The following is a 14,985-nucleotide window of genomic DNA, read 5'->3' as shown; positions in this document are numbered from 1 at the left end:
GAGAACAGCAGGTACGGGGCCTGTTCTTCATTACCCTCTATAACCCTCCTGTCTGAACAGCCGGCCTGGAGCCCACCACTTCCTGATACCTTCCTGCTTTATCTGTTTGCCTGTCTGTTCAAATTTTCCTTTCCCTGGCTTGAATGCAACCCCCTGCAAGCTCAGACCCCCATCTTCACCTCCACAGCCCAACGGCTGGCACACGGCAGGTGCTCTGAGAGTGAGCCTCACTCAGCAACTGGCTTTTCTGACGAACAGAAGGCCATGGTGCTAAAACTGCCAAAGAACACGGTAGCCGGAGTATGATGAAGACGCACTGTGGCTGTGATTGTAGGTTCCCTTTGTGGGGGAGTCATGCTTTATAATCATGACCAGACTGTGTGTTGAACATGATTTGGCACCCAAACTCATGAAACAATTTAAACCCGAAGTCATAGCTAATGGCACTCCTAAGGTGGAAACTCAAGCCAACTATAGGGCCTTTGGGAAGTGAGCAGACCGAACTGGGTTGTTGGGGTGGAGTCCCCATCATTGGATGCTGGTGGCTTTATAAGGAGGTGGAGGGGCAGAGGAAGTGAAAGGAGGAGAGGAAGAGAGACGGAGAGAGAAAGATGACACACCCACTCCCTGTCTCTTGCTGTGTGATGCCCTGTGCCATCTCTGATCGCTGTCATCACCAGAGGCCAAGCCAACACCCTTCACCCTGATGTTGGACAATGAATCGCCACCTCTTTTCTTGCAAACTTATGCTGCCTCAAGTATTTTGTTATAATAATAATAAAAGAATAACAAAGAAACTGTGTGTGTGTGTGTGCGTGCGTACTGTGTGTGTGTGTGTGCGTGCTGTGTGTGTGTGTGTGTGCGTGTGTGTGCGTGCTGTGTGTGTGTGTGTGTGTGTGCGTGTGTGTGCGTGCACACACTAGGCAGGTTTGGTGGTCAGAACACATGCTATTCACACCCATATCAGTCTCCTTGGGATTCTTGTGTCGTGGAGGTGGATAGAAATTAAGGTTTTGAGTAACTAGGTCACTTAATCCAAATCACGCTCTTATCAAGTTGTGGGGCTGGGATGTGCCTCCAGCTTAACCAGAGCCCTCAGCTCTGAGCTACACACCTTCTCAATGCCAGTTACAAAGAAGTCCCCTAAACAAGGAGCCATGTGAGCTGATTTAACCCACTCACTCATTCATTCAATTACATGTTTATTCATTCATTTATGTGTTCAGCCAGTCATGCATTCGGCATTTGGTGGGAAACAGAAAAGATGACATCCTGGCCCTGGTGGAGCCTGTGTTGAAGAGGTAGAGGAGCTGGGATCTGTAACTGACACAGTGAGCATCTCAGGCTGTGGGCAGGCCGTCTCTGAACAAGCACCTGCTGAGTGCCAGTGGGGGGGCTAAGTCCTGTAGATTCCTCTCTGGGTGGAAGGAATGTTGCTGGATTCTGGATGGGGTAGGTGCTATTGGCCCTGGAACTCCAGCAGACAGGACCCAAGTGGGCATGTGGCAACCCATTGGGCTACCCACTCTGACATGGTCCATTTCTGATGTGAGTTAGATTGTCTCAGGGCCGCGGATCTGAGCTCAGCTCTTTCCCTCATCGCTAGTTCCACTTCATGAAGGTGCATATCCTCCCTGCTCAGCTACAAACCCACCAGCACCCTCCAGCCCACAGCAGCCTGGCTCCAACCCTTACTTTGGCACCCAAGGCTATGCCTACATCTGGAACCACATGCCCCATTTCTCCCTGCAGGGCCACAATACATAATGCATGACTTCCCTAATACCCTGCTTCTCGTTTACATGGGTCCCTCCCTGAGACCCATTTCACTTAGAAAATCCCTACTCGCCCTTTAAAGCCTGTCAGATCTACCTGCGTAGCATCCCAGAAGAGCACCAAGTAACCCTCCATCACTGTTACCTCTTGTTTGTCTGCCTCACGTTCTAGCAAAAGTCCTTGGGTGTGCTGCAGACTCCTATGGGAGTATTCATGAGCCAGGCACATGAAGATGCTAGAAAAATGTCCACTAAGTTGAAAGAGTTCACAAGGCTTCTTGGTTCCACGGGAGGTGACTCAATCTCAAGGCCCTCAGAAGCACCAGGCACTCTGATAATGTCTTGTTTCATTTTAGATTTTTGTTTCCTCTTACCAAAGTTGGGCCCCAACTTTTCTCCTGGGCAGGCAAGAAGCAGGTATTGTTCCTTGCCAATTATTCTCATCTTAGACATCCTGCTCAAACTATCACTAGTTCCCCATTGTTCCTTCCCAACACGGCACAAAACAGAGGGCCCTGCCCAAGGCTGAGTTCAGCTCTGTAGGAGTGACAACCTACCAGTTCCACAGTGTCCAGGGAATTTGGTTACCTGATCCTCATTCTCTGCCCCTCTCTGCCTTCTTCAAAGCTTCACAGAGCCATAACTGTGGTGAGAATGGTGGTGGTGGCGAGGGTACCCAGCACCTTCTACAGGCTGCTCCCTCTTAGGACTCATAACAGCCTGGCGGGATGGTATATTACCAACCCCCTTGACAGGAGAGCAAACTGAGGACCAGCGAGAAGACCCCAAAGGTTGGCATTGTGATGCAGTGGGTTAAGCTGCCCCCTGCAACCCTAGCATCCCATATGGACACCGGTTCGAGTCCTGGCTGCTCCGCTTCTGTTCCAGCTCCCTGCTAATAACCTGGGAAAAGTAGTAGAAGATTGCCCAAGGGCTCGGGGCCCCTGCCATGTGGGAGACTCAAAGGAAATTCCTGGTTCCTGGCTTTGTACTGGCCCAGCCCTGGCTGTTGTGACCACTTGGGAAATAGTAGCTGGAAGATCTCTCCACTGCTCCATCCTGGAGTTCTGACTAAAATTAATCCGTCAATCAACCTGTAAAACACACACACACACACACACAGAAGGCTGGAGACCAAGGCCACAAGTGACTGACTGGGGACACAACCTGGGCTGTTCATAGTCCTCTGTGTAGTTCATGGGCTTCAATACACCCCACCCTTTGGCGTGCTGAACAGCTGAAGTTAATGGAATCTGAGCCCAGCAGATGCAAGTTGGACTTCCTCACCAGGAACTGGACAGGGGCCCGATGAGGGAGGCTAAGTAACTGGACCTGGGGGATACAACCAGCAAGCAGCAGAGCTTAGCCTAGAAGCCGGGCAGTCCAGCTCCCGAGCCCTCCTGTGCCCTCCTGAAGCTCATCACTCCTCCTGCCCCTCTGGATGCCCAGCCTTGGGGACACAATGTTACCCGTGGGGCTTGGCTGTCGGGACAAATGTGTGCCATCTGAGCAAACAGCTTGGGTGAGGCGTCTTGAGTGGCCAGGCACCCCAGAAACCTGTGTGGGTCATGCCTTCTGCTTCCCTGCATTGCTGGCTTCGCAGCTGCTAGAGCCAAGCTGGGACCCTAAGGCCACTCCACTGCCTGGGCCAGTGATGGCCGCGCATTGTGCACCTGCAGCCACACTCCCAACAAGACACCCACATGGTAAGGCTGCTGCAGTGGGATTTCTCCCAACTTCCCAACACCAGCCGAGGTCTCCAATCCCAAACCTGCCCCTCCGCCCACCCCCAGGGACTTGCAGCCCTCAGGAAGAGGTGCTGGCCTCACATACACGAATGTATGTGTGTGTGTTGTGCTTCAACTGCAACACTAGTTTTGTGAACAATATCTATTTTTAGTTCCTATAAACCCTTTGGGATACTTCTTAACATATCCTTTTTGTTTTTTCCCTATTTCATTTTTTTGTAAGCAGCAAAAGATGCTGATGATGCCAGGGGTTACCAGATAAACCACAGGATGCCTAGTTAAATCTGAACATCAGAAAAACAGTGCATCCTTGTTTCATTATTTATTTTTAAAATATATGGGAGAGAGAGAGAGAGAGAGAGAGAGAAAGAGAGAGCTCCCATGTTTTGATCACCTCCCAAGTGCCTGCAATAGTTTCTCTAGGCAGAAAGCAGGAGTTGGGTAATCAGTCTGGGTGCCCCAAGTGAGTGGCAGGAGCCCAGTTTTTCTCTTAAAAGGATCTATTTACTTACTTGACAGGCAGAGTGACACAGAGATAAGAGACAGGCAGAGACACCAACACACAGAAATTGACAGGGATTTTCCACCTGCTGGTTCACTGCCCCAAATGTCCGTAATGACTGGGACAGTCTACACTGAAGCCAGGTACCTAGAACTCCATCTGGGTCTCCCACATGGCTGGCAGGTACCCAGCTACACAGACCATCCTCTGCTGCTCTATCTTGCCTTTTGGCAGGGAGATGAACCAGAAGTGGAGCAGCTGAGACTCCAACTGGTGCTTCTATATGGGATGCTTGCTTCCCAATGGCGTCTTTACCCACTGTGCCATGAATTCAGTCCTGTCCAGGAACTGAATTATCTGAGCCATCTCCTGTCTCCTCCCAGGAGCTGCACGAGCAGGAAGCTAGACCTGGGAGTAGAGCTGGCATCTGAACCCAGGCACTCAGAAGGGGTAGGTGGAGGTCCTGGCTGACATCTTAACCGAGATGCTATACAGCTGTTGCATTATTATCTTTTTGTAGTATAAATATATCTCCAATATTGCATGGGACACATGGAGACTAAAGAAAAGTGATTCATTGTTCATTTGAAATTCAGATTTAACTGGGGCCTCCTGTACTTTGGTTTGCTAAACGTGGCAACCTAAATTGTGCCAACTAAGCACAGACTGAGATGCTACTGTAGGCCACAGAGGTCTGGGTTTAAAACGGTCTGAAAACCAGAAATAGAGATGGACTGTCATGAGAAGGAGGAATTCTTTTGAGGAAGGGCTCTGCTGTGCGTAGTAAGCATCATAGGCCAAAGTGTCAGTCCCTAAAGAAAGGGCCAGTGCATGGCAAGGGTGTCACCCTGGGCTGCCAGCCAGGAGCTCAAGTGTTTTCCTCAGCTCTCTGCTCCCTCTGCCGTTGGTCACGTGTGGCCACTCCCACCCCACTGGATGCTGGCATTCCAGCCTCCTGCCACCCCACACACATGGCCTCCTAACCTGGACCCTTTAGTCCCCATCCCCTGCCAAGTGGCCTTGTGCCAGATGGGAGACATGAACTCAGAGCCCAGGCTCCTTCCCGTGTCCCCTCCAACATCTTCCCCCTTCTTTGCCCAGGTGGCACCAACTCCAGGGCTGAGGTTGAGCTCAGAAGCTCTGGCTCCAGGTTTCCAAAAGCCTGCGTACTTGTCCATGAAACCAAGTGGCCCAACACCTTCTGCCCTGGGATGCCCCATTCCTTCTCCCCCAGGCCCTGCTGGTGCCGACTTAGGGTGCTCACACCTGAAAGTCCCCCAAGACTCCTGAGATCATGACTGAGACCATTGCACTGGGGCGTTGAGTTGAGTAGTTATTGATCACCAATGCACCAGACACCACGTTCAGTGTAGTCAGGGGCCCTCTCTATGCCTTCTACAGAAGCACCTGCTGTGTGAACAGCTGCCAGGTCTTTCTATGAGGATGCAGGATGTGGCAGCAGCCCAGCACCTGCTGTTTCCAGCTGCCTCTAAGAGTGCTGGGCTCTGTCTGAAGAGCCTTACATTTGACTCACTTCTTGGTCCATTTTATAGATGAGGAGACTGGGGGCTACACAGGCTCATGTCTGAGTCACAGAACTGCTATGTGGCACAGCTAGAAGCTACGTTCAAGATTTGGTTCTAGGGTTCAGGCACTTCAGCACCGCGCTGGACTGCCTCTCCCTGTGTGCTGTGCTAAGGAAGCTACTCCGTGTGCTCAACACCACCCAACTGCGCAGGCCTGGAGCAGGCCAGACTGGTTCCTACATGGAACAGAACACACACACACATGTGCACACACATGCTGTACACACATGTGCAGGCACATAGATCCCCTGCTGAGCATTACAAGAGAGTTGTGAGCTGATTCCCAGGGTGCCTCTGAGGGAAGTATCGTGTGCACAGGCTGCCTGGTGAGAGGTGACCTCAGAGAGGTGCAGCAGTTCCCTACAGGCAGGATGGGCAGTGGCGGGTACCCCAGGGGAGGCTACGCCCTCCACCACAGTCAGCAGGCCAAGCAGGATTTGGGATCTCCTACAGCCTGCTGTGGACCAGTTGTCTCCTGCCAGGGCTGGCACGTGGCAGGTGTGTGGGGCCTTACTTTTCTTGTGGCTGTAGAATTTGTCCTCAGAACCATCCTTGGATTTCTTGATGATCAGTTTCCCAGACTCCACGTCCACTTTGAGCTGCAGCTTCTGAGGAATCCCCAGGGACTCTGCCTTCACCTGGGCACAGGAGGACACAGGGTTCATTGATTTCTGGGGTCGGCCAGGCTCTGTGCTGCCAACCCCTGAGCCCTCATCCCTATGACTGGACAACCCTTGATGGGTGTTGGTGGGACCCCTGGGTTTCTACTTCCTGGGTCCCCATTGCCCTAACAGGGACACATTTCCAAGGACATCCTTTACCCCCGAAGAGCCTCTCAAGCTCCGGGAGCCCAGCACTGCCACTGTGTGCATCAGCTGTTCTGACAGCGGGTTTGGTGTAGAGATGGAGGAACTGTTGGAGCATTCCTTCACAGGTTCCTCTGACAACACCGCATGTCAATGTGTCATCTACCACCAGGGAACGTTTCAGTCATAGCTGTCAACTCCTGGGCTTGTGACAGCTGCCACTTGAGCATCTACTGACAACGATGAGGAACGGGGCTGCCTGGCCACACTCAATGGGGCAACTGTCTTTCGCGGGATTGGGAGGAGGGGGTGTCTCAAACTGTGTTTCTGAGCAGTGGCTGGCCTGGGCAGGATGAGCCAGAATCTGTGGGAATTGTCAAGAGACGTGTTTTGGGGTTCAAGCCTGGAGCGTCTAACACAGCCACAGTCACAGAGACTGTATTCCCCCAACCTTGCGGTCAGTTTGGAGGACTCCCTATTTGACGTCACTCATTGCTCCATTTTGGGAAAGAAAGTTTTCAGCATCTTAGGCTAGATGAGGGGCTAGAGGAGCCCCTTCCCCACAGCCTTGCCATGAAGGACCAGTGTGGGCACTGACTCTGAAATTGAGCCATCTTACCTACAGCCCAAGGCCAAATCCATCCTCCTACAGAGCTCTCACCCTCCCCTAGCTTCCAAGTGCAAAGACCAAAACCACTTACCTCGAAGGTGACTGGAGGGATGAGGGATCGCCGGTGGGAGGCCTCGGGCCCCTCGCTCAGAAAGGTCTTGACCTGTGGGCACAGCAATGGGCCAGGGTCATGGAGGATGCAAAGCCAGAAGGCCTGGGCATCCCATATGCCAACAGGGGACCTGGAAAAACAAAGAGAAACCACAGCATCCCCCACACTACCTTATCCTCAATGGAGGACAGCAGACTTGTCAGTTGGCTGAGCTTGGCCACCATGTTGACCAGATTGGCCTCACCGGGTACCTGGGAGGGGAGGACAAAAACAAACAAGGGATGCGATCACTGAGGAGGAGCATCCTGCTGAGTGCTGTACTCAGCTGCATCCCATCCCCCCAAGCATGCACAATGTCCTCACCAGTAAGGATACCAGGGATGTCTCCAATCAGCTCAAAAACTCTTATGGCCGTACAGCAGACCTGCACTTGTCCTTCTGAACCCAGCCTTCCCGCCGCTTCTCACCTCCTCCATCTGTGGCTTAAGCAGAACCCCAGGCCTACCCTTGGTTGCAAACTTTTCCCTCTCCTGCCTCTCTCGCACTGACTTCAGGCCCAGCATTGCTGCTTCTCACTTGGAATCAATCAGCCCAACTCCTCACCCTCCCTCTGGCTCGCTAGCATCTAGCCCCACTCTGATGGGCCACTCTCTCACATCTGCATGGCTCTTGGCCATACTTTTCCTCGTCATCCATGGCTTAGGCCCATCCAAAGGGCTTCCCTGACCGCTTTGGTGACTAGAGCCACTGGCCCATCTCCATCATATCACTCGACCTTGCTCCATAACAAACACCATGCATAACAGGTGTTTCTTCCATCTGCCTGCTCACTCACACTATGTGGTCTCCAGGAGAGCTGTGAGCCAAGTTCTGTGCTCAGAGTGGCGTCTGACTTATGAAGATGATTCAGAGCCACTCGGTGAACACCTGGGGCTTAGAGAGCTGGACTTCCTGGTCCAAGGTGACAGAGCCAATAAACGGAAGAGCGGGACTCTCATTCCTGTCTTCCTGCACCAGTGCTTCCTGGGCTCAAGCATTTGTTTGCAGAAACAACATTCAAGAGTCATCTGTTCTATGGCAGACTTGCCGCCAGATGCCAGAGGTGGCACTACCAACACCATTCCTGCCCTTTAGATGTGTGTGTGACTCAGGGACACCACATAGGACACAATGAGGAGTGTCACCAACTAGGTGATGTCCCTTTACTTCACTCCCGGTCCAATGTGTCAGCCAGGCTATTCTTGCTTTTGACATCAATTTTCAGCCACCTAGTCTGGAATATTCTTTCTATCATCACCAGCAGCAACACCACCTCTGCCACCACTAGCTAGCATGATTGCATCATAGCCATCACCGCTGTGATCACCACCCAGAACCATCAGCATCACCACTGTCACCTCTGTCATCACCACCACTGACATCACCGCCTCTGCTGCCACCATCACCACCAGTATCAACACCACTAGCAACAACACCACCATCCATTTCCACCTCGACCAATGTGTCATCCAAATTTCACGTGCTGGAAACCTGATCCCCAAAGTTCTGTATCAATGCAATTTCAGATGCGACCTTTGGGAAGAGCAGGGACCTCATAAAGGATCAATGAGCATATTCATCTATCCATGGATTAATGAGTTACCAAGAGAGTGAGCTCCAGGACAGGTGTTTGGCAAAGCAGTTAAAATGCTCCTGGGGACACCTGCCTCTTATCTGAAGTGCCTCCATTCAACTCCCAGCCCCACTACTGGTTCCAGCTTCCAGCCAATGTGCGCGTTGGGAGGCAGATGTGTCCTCTGGGACCCACATTGGGTCATCGGCTGAGTTTCTGGTGCCTGGCTCCGGCTGGTCCAGCTTCGGGCACTATCTGGAGGACGTGAAGGAGCAGATTGGACATCTCTATCTCTTTTTCTGTCAAATACGAATTATTAACCAATAAACTAAAATTGCAAAAACGAGCTCTTTCCCTCTGGCCTGCATGCAATCTCGCCATCCTATGATGCAGCAAGAAGGTCCTCACCAAAGCCATGCTCTCGGGTTTACCAGCTGCCAGTGCAAGAAGCCGCATTAAGCTCTGCTCTTTCTCAACCACCAGTCTTGGGAAATTTTGTTATAGCAACAGGAAATCAAATAACTACCTGACCCAGACTACCACTCCATCAGCCACAAGCCCACACCCCCTCCACCCACAGCTCTCATCATTATCATCATCATCAAGGCACTTCAGATTTGCTGACGCTTTCTCTGGCTACCTTTTGGCTTTTCCCCTTGCTCCTTAAAGCAGCTCATAGTCCACCTCCAGTTTTATGAATCAGTGCTTGGCAGAGTGGAGCTGAGAGCGCGGACTGGGGGCCTCTGGAGGTGGACGAGACAGTCCGGGTCCCCCTTGCTGCACAGTGGCTTTCCCGTGAAGAACAGAGAGGACTATGCGGACTCCAGCCCCCTCATCTTCCCTCTGGGACACTCTTGGCATTATCTACTTTCTCTCCTGGGCAACCATGCCACAGTTTGAGTGGTATCTTCCCATCTTCCTCTTTGGATTTGTAACTTTTAGGGGGGCAGTTGGGTTAAATATTACAAAGATTTGGACACAGATGCAGTCATCAATCAACTGGGAACTGATACATGGAACCAGACCCCATCAGAGGAGTGCTGGAGGGTTATCTGTGCTTCGTGGGTAATGAGTTCTTATGCCAAACACATTTTTTTTAACATTTTCACCTATTTAACGTTTGAAATTTATTTGAAATGCAGAGAAACTGAAAGAAATCTTCCATCCACTGGTTCACTCCCCTCGATGCCCGCATCAGTTGCAGCTGGGTGAGGCCATCGGAAATCAGGAGACTGTCAATGCATCCAGACCTCCCCCTGAGGGTGAGGGTGGAGACGCAAGGCCTTGCGCCATCATCACCTGCTTCCCCCAGGGTGCGCATTAGCAGGAAGCTGGAACCAGGACTCAAACCTGGGCTTTCTGAGACACGACACTGGCATCCATGTGGCTGTTTGGCACTTGCACCACTCCCACCTCTCCCTTTGGTATGTAATCCCACTTCCCAAAGTAGGGCTCGGAGCTCCAAAGAACACCTCTCCTTCCCCACCCCAGGCGGGCTGACCCAGGTCTCTCCCCTGCCCACAGTCCAGTCATCATTTTATCAGTGTTGCACTTTGCACCTCCCAGAGGTTCCACAAGGGGTTCTGCTTGGTCCAGGGGCCTGCGTGTCCCCTTCTTGCCTACCTCTAAGGGAATGGGCCTGCTTCAAGACTTGGCCACAGCCCACAACTGCCACACTCGGTTTTACTCCTTGTAGGGCAGAATTCCACAGAGCAGGCCAGCAAGAGCCAGGGAGGGGAGCAGATTGTGGACTGGCCACTTCTCCTCCGGGCACCAGGGTTCCTCCCTCCACTCCGAGGCATCTCAGAGTCCCCTCCTTGTTTTGCAAATGTCTCAAGAGCAAGGCTCTCAGCTTTCCTTGAAGATCCAAGGTCTCAAAGTGTGTGTGTGTGCGTGAGACACAATAATGTGTAATTCTTGGCTTTCTTTCATGATTCCTGGCTCATAACTCTCACCCAAAGGTAGACCATAGAAAATTGAACTTGTCTTCCTCCAGACAGGCTTTAGCAACCCTAACTGTCCCACCTTCCTCTGGCCCATTTTGTCTAATAGCAGATGATCAGAACACACCCCCCCCCATTTACACCCTATTTTAGCGTTGGCCTGCCCTCAGGGAGGCCCAGAAGAACCTGGGCAGACCTCGGTCACATCCCTGGGCTTTCCTATTCTGCTCACACTCATGCCTGTGCAGCGAGGTCTCTACTAAACCTAGAAAGGACAGAGTTCCTAGAGCTGTAGACGGCTGGAGTACCAAGCTCCAGAGGGCGCACGGCAGCACCACATCCCTTCCCCTCCCCTTGGCCGGCACACCTGTGTGTCTGTAGGCGGCTCGGAGGAAGTGGGTGTGTGCATGTCTGCTCAGAGTCCTGCACCCATGCAGATGCCCCACACGCTGTGGCTGTCGTGTTGACTCTCCCAGGGCAGCACTTTGGCCTTGGCTAGGCAGCAGCTCACAGTGACCATGGCCCCTGCAGGTTGCCTCTCCTCCAGTCTACTTCCGGGACTCCATGTGCTCCTCCCTCCAAACGATGAAACACCAGTGCCTGGCAGGACCCTGTTCTATCTAGATTTGCCTCAACATTCTTAGAAATTAACTCATCATTCACTTCGAAGAAAGCAAAATTATTTTTTCCCTGATGCATTTAGGTTGCACAAATAGAACACAGATACATTTTCTCTGGAAAAAAATCTCTATGGAAAACCAAAATATTCCACCCAAAATAGACTTCTTGGGCATATTCTGAGATGGCTATTCAGAGAAATCACAGACACAGGAATAGCTCTGACCAGCTGTGCCTATATGCTTTATATATTTCATCTATATAGAATATAGAGATAAATCCTTGTGTCTACCTACATGAGTCAAGCAAGCAGCACATACAGGCCTTAGCTTTCTCAGAGGTCCTTGAGTCCACCATATCTGGACCTAGGGTAGGTGGCATCTACACCTGGCACCCAGGGGAACTGTACATGAGCTGAACTGGCACTGCGTGTCCTGGTGAGGGCTGCTGCCTGGAGGACTAGATCTGTGCATGTCCACCTGGCACGCCCTCCCCTGCCCCCCTTATCACCTGTGCCTCCACCTTCCCTCTTGCCCCTGAAGAAGCCGGAAGCCTGGGTCCTTCCTGTAGCCTCAGGACAGTGCAGACCCTTGGCCTGCAGTCCTTTCTTGAGTCTGAGAGTTCGTGAGGCTCCCTTGTATAAGCATGTGATAAATGCATATGCTTTTCCTCTTGCTAGTCTATCTACCTTGCCGCTGTTCGAGAGACTCAAATGGCAGGAGGTGCAGTTTTGCTTTTCCTACATTTTGGTGTGCCAGCCAGGAGACCCAATCTTTGGTTTCTTCAGGTCCTAAGACAGGGAGACGGTGGGACCAGGCAAAACTGGCAAGAAGGTGAAATTTGTTCTTACCGTGCCAATCTCCCTGTTCTCAGCCTATAGAAAGCAAGCCAGGGAGAACGGTTTCTTTTTCTAACCATTTATGAGAGGTTATATAAAAGTTTATGGAGCACCCACAGCATGAAAACTATAGTTAATTTCAAAATAGTATTTGTGCCCATATAACTTCTTTTTTAAATTAAAAATTGATGAATGTCTTTGAAGGAAAGAGAGCCTACAACACCAGGGCCAGGCCGGATCAAGGCTGGGGGCTGAATCCAGGCGATCCATGTGAGTGGCAGGGACCATCCCCTTGAGCCACCATCACTGCCTCCCAGGCCCTGCCTCAGCAGGGGGCTGGGGTTGGAAGCAAAGACGGGACTCCGACTCACTCCAGTAAGGCAGGCAGATGGCCCGAGCAGCAGTTGAACCTGGTATGGGCCACGGGCACGCATCCTGTAAGCCAGAGTTCCGGCCAGTTCATGGGATGGCTGAGTCACGGTTTGTACCAACCAGGTCTGTTTGGACAAACTTTGCTGTGGGTCCCCAAAAAATTAAGTTCATCTTTACATTGTTTTGTTTTATTTACATTTTTTTTTTAATTTCCAAAAGCAGAGAGACTTGGAGAGAAACAGCACTGCAGGTTGTTCATTCACCCCTCTCCCCAATGTCGGCAGCAGTCAGGGCTGACCAGGCTGAAGCTGGGAGCCGGGAGCTCAATCCAGGTCCAACACATTTCCAGCTGACCAGGCAGCTAGCCAAAAAGCTGGGACAGCTCTCAGAAGGGTTTGTCTTGGGATGTCCCATCCCCTGGGGGCTTTCATCATCTCAGCCTCTGTTTCCTAACTGGTGTCCCTGGAATCCTGGAGAAACCTCATACCCACCACCAGTGGCAACAAGGCTCTCAGAGAGTGAACTCTGGATCAGGGAGGCTGTGTCTCCAGCATCCACTTTGAAAACACCATGTTATTCTCTGGTGTTGCCATGAAAAAGACTGATTGGTTTGATTTGCTTTTGGAATAACTAATTGGCTATATAAAAGAAGAGGGATGTGGTATAGTGGGTTAAGTTGCTGTTTACAGCACTGGCATCACATATAAACTGGCTGCTCCATTTCTGATCCAGCTCCCTGCTAATATGCCTGGAAAAGCAGCAGAGGATGGCCCAAGTGGTTGGGCCCCTGCATCCACAGGGAGACCTGGAAGAAGCTCCTGGCTCCTGGATTCATCTCTGGCCATTGCAGTCTTTTAAGAAGTGAACCACAGGGCCCAGCATGATGGCTCAATGGATGAATCCCCACGTTGCAAGTACTGGCATCCCATATTGGCACCAGTTTGTGTCTTGGCTGTTCCGCTTCCCATCCAGCTCTCTGCTTACCGCCTGGAAAAGCAATAGAGGATGGCCCAAAGCCTTGGCACCCTGCACCCACGTTGGCGACCAGGAAGAAGCCCCTGGCTTTGGATTGGATTGACTCAGCTCTGATCACTGCAGCTGTTTGGGGAATGAACAACAGGGTGGAATATCCTTCTCTCTATCTTTCCTTTGCTCCAAAAATCTGATCTGCCTTTCAAATAAAAATAAATCTTTATAAAAAAACAAGCGACTTGAACCAGTGGATTGAATATCTTTCTTTCTCTCTTCCTCTCCTCTCTCCTGCCTCTGTAATTCTAGCTTTCAAATAAATAAAATGAATCTTAAAAAAGAGAAAAGATGTGCATTTGGCATAGCCATCCAGATGCTGCCTGGGATATCCGTGGCCCATACTGGAGTGCCTGGTTCAAGTCCCGACCCTGCTTCTGACTCGGTTTGCCACTAATGTGCACTGGGAGGTAGCTCCAGCAGCCAGGCCTCTGCCAGCCCAGCAGCAGACCTGGACTGAATTCTGTTTCCGTGGCTTTAGCCCAGCCCACCCCCAGGCATTTGGGAACTCAACTAGAGGTCAGGGAAACCTGTTAGTCTTTGTTTCTCTGCCTTTCAAATAAACATTTTGAAAAATTTACAAAAAGTATCTATACTCCTATATTCATGGCAATAAGTAAGAAATAAATAAAAAAAGATTTTTTAAGAAAAAGTTTTTTAAAAATTGGGGGGAAGTCTCATCCCAAACAACCACATTATTGTGACCCATGGAAAAGTAAATTTTTAAAAAGGCACAAGAAGCATAGGGCGTGGCCTCAGTGGCTGCCTTGGCCAACTCAGGCACACACAACAGGACACCTAAGTCAAACTTCCTTTCCTCCACTGAGGCTCCACGTCCTTAGTACACGCTTTTCACGCAGAGGAGAAAAAGGCGCAAAGTTTCGGCAGGATCGTCTGATTGGCTTCGCCAGGGCCCTTGACTGCGGGGTGTCCACTTGTCAGTGGGCCTTTCCCTCCCATAAACAGCTTCTGTTTGCTTCATTTTGATTTTTCTGTCTTTTGGGGGAACGAAGCATATAAAGCCTGCATGCAAAGGCAAACGACTCAAGGAAGTGAGAGCCTAACCACTTGGCCAGACAGCTCTGCGCGCTGCCCCATGGGTGACGGAGGTAGCTAAGCTTTTCCTCCTTTTTCCTGCCGTGGGGAGTCTGCTCCATCTGGAAGAAAATGTATCTTCTTGCTCCATCTTTGGAGATCTTGGTGGAAGGTCCTGAGTCACCTGCAGGTGTACTTTCGTTTATTGTTGCAGCAGGAGAACTGTTTGGCCTTGCTGCCTGAGCTGTGCCGGAATGGTACAGTCAGAAAGAAAGGGGGCTGGCTTCTGAGCATGTTCCAGGGACAAGCGGCTCCGTGTCTGGAACAGAGAGTTCCCAGGCCTAGAAGGCTAAGTGACAGGCAGCGCAGCGGGGTGGACGGGTCAGCAATGACGCTGCCGCC

General features: G+C 51.3%; 1 protein-coding gene across 3 annotated transcripts in view; it reads right to left on the bottom strand.

Annotated features, from left to right (window-relative positions):
- Window positions 1–14,985, bottom strand: part of INPP5D (inositol polyphosphate-5-phosphatase D) — a 107,665-nt gene that overhangs the window by 34,385 nt on the left and 58,295 nt on the right. For all 3 annotated transcript variants that reach the window (XM_058665118.1, XM_058665119.1, XM_058665120.1), the window contains exons 7-9: window positions 7,310–7,390; window positions 7,119–7,190; window positions 6,126–6,249 (exon numbers count right to left, since the gene is read on the bottom strand). In XM_058665118.1, coding sequence (XP_058521101.1) covers window positions 6,126–6,249; window positions 7,119–7,190; window positions 7,310–7,390 — 277 coding nt within the window. The remainder of the gene's footprint in view (window positions 1–6,125; window positions 6,250–7,118; window positions 7,191–7,309; window positions 7,391–14,985) is intronic.

Source organism: Ochotona princeps, chromosome 5 (genome assembly GCF_030435755.1).
Source record: "Ochotona princeps isolate mOchPri1 chromosome 5, mOchPri1.hap1, whole genome shotgun sequence".
Classification (NCBI taxonomy): Eukaryota; Metazoa; Chordata; class Mammalia; order Lagomorpha; family Ochotonidae; genus Ochotona; species Ochotona princeps.
The sequence above is the reverse complement of the archived record's forward strand: the minus strand, read 5'-3'. Positions and strand labels throughout refer to the sequence as shown.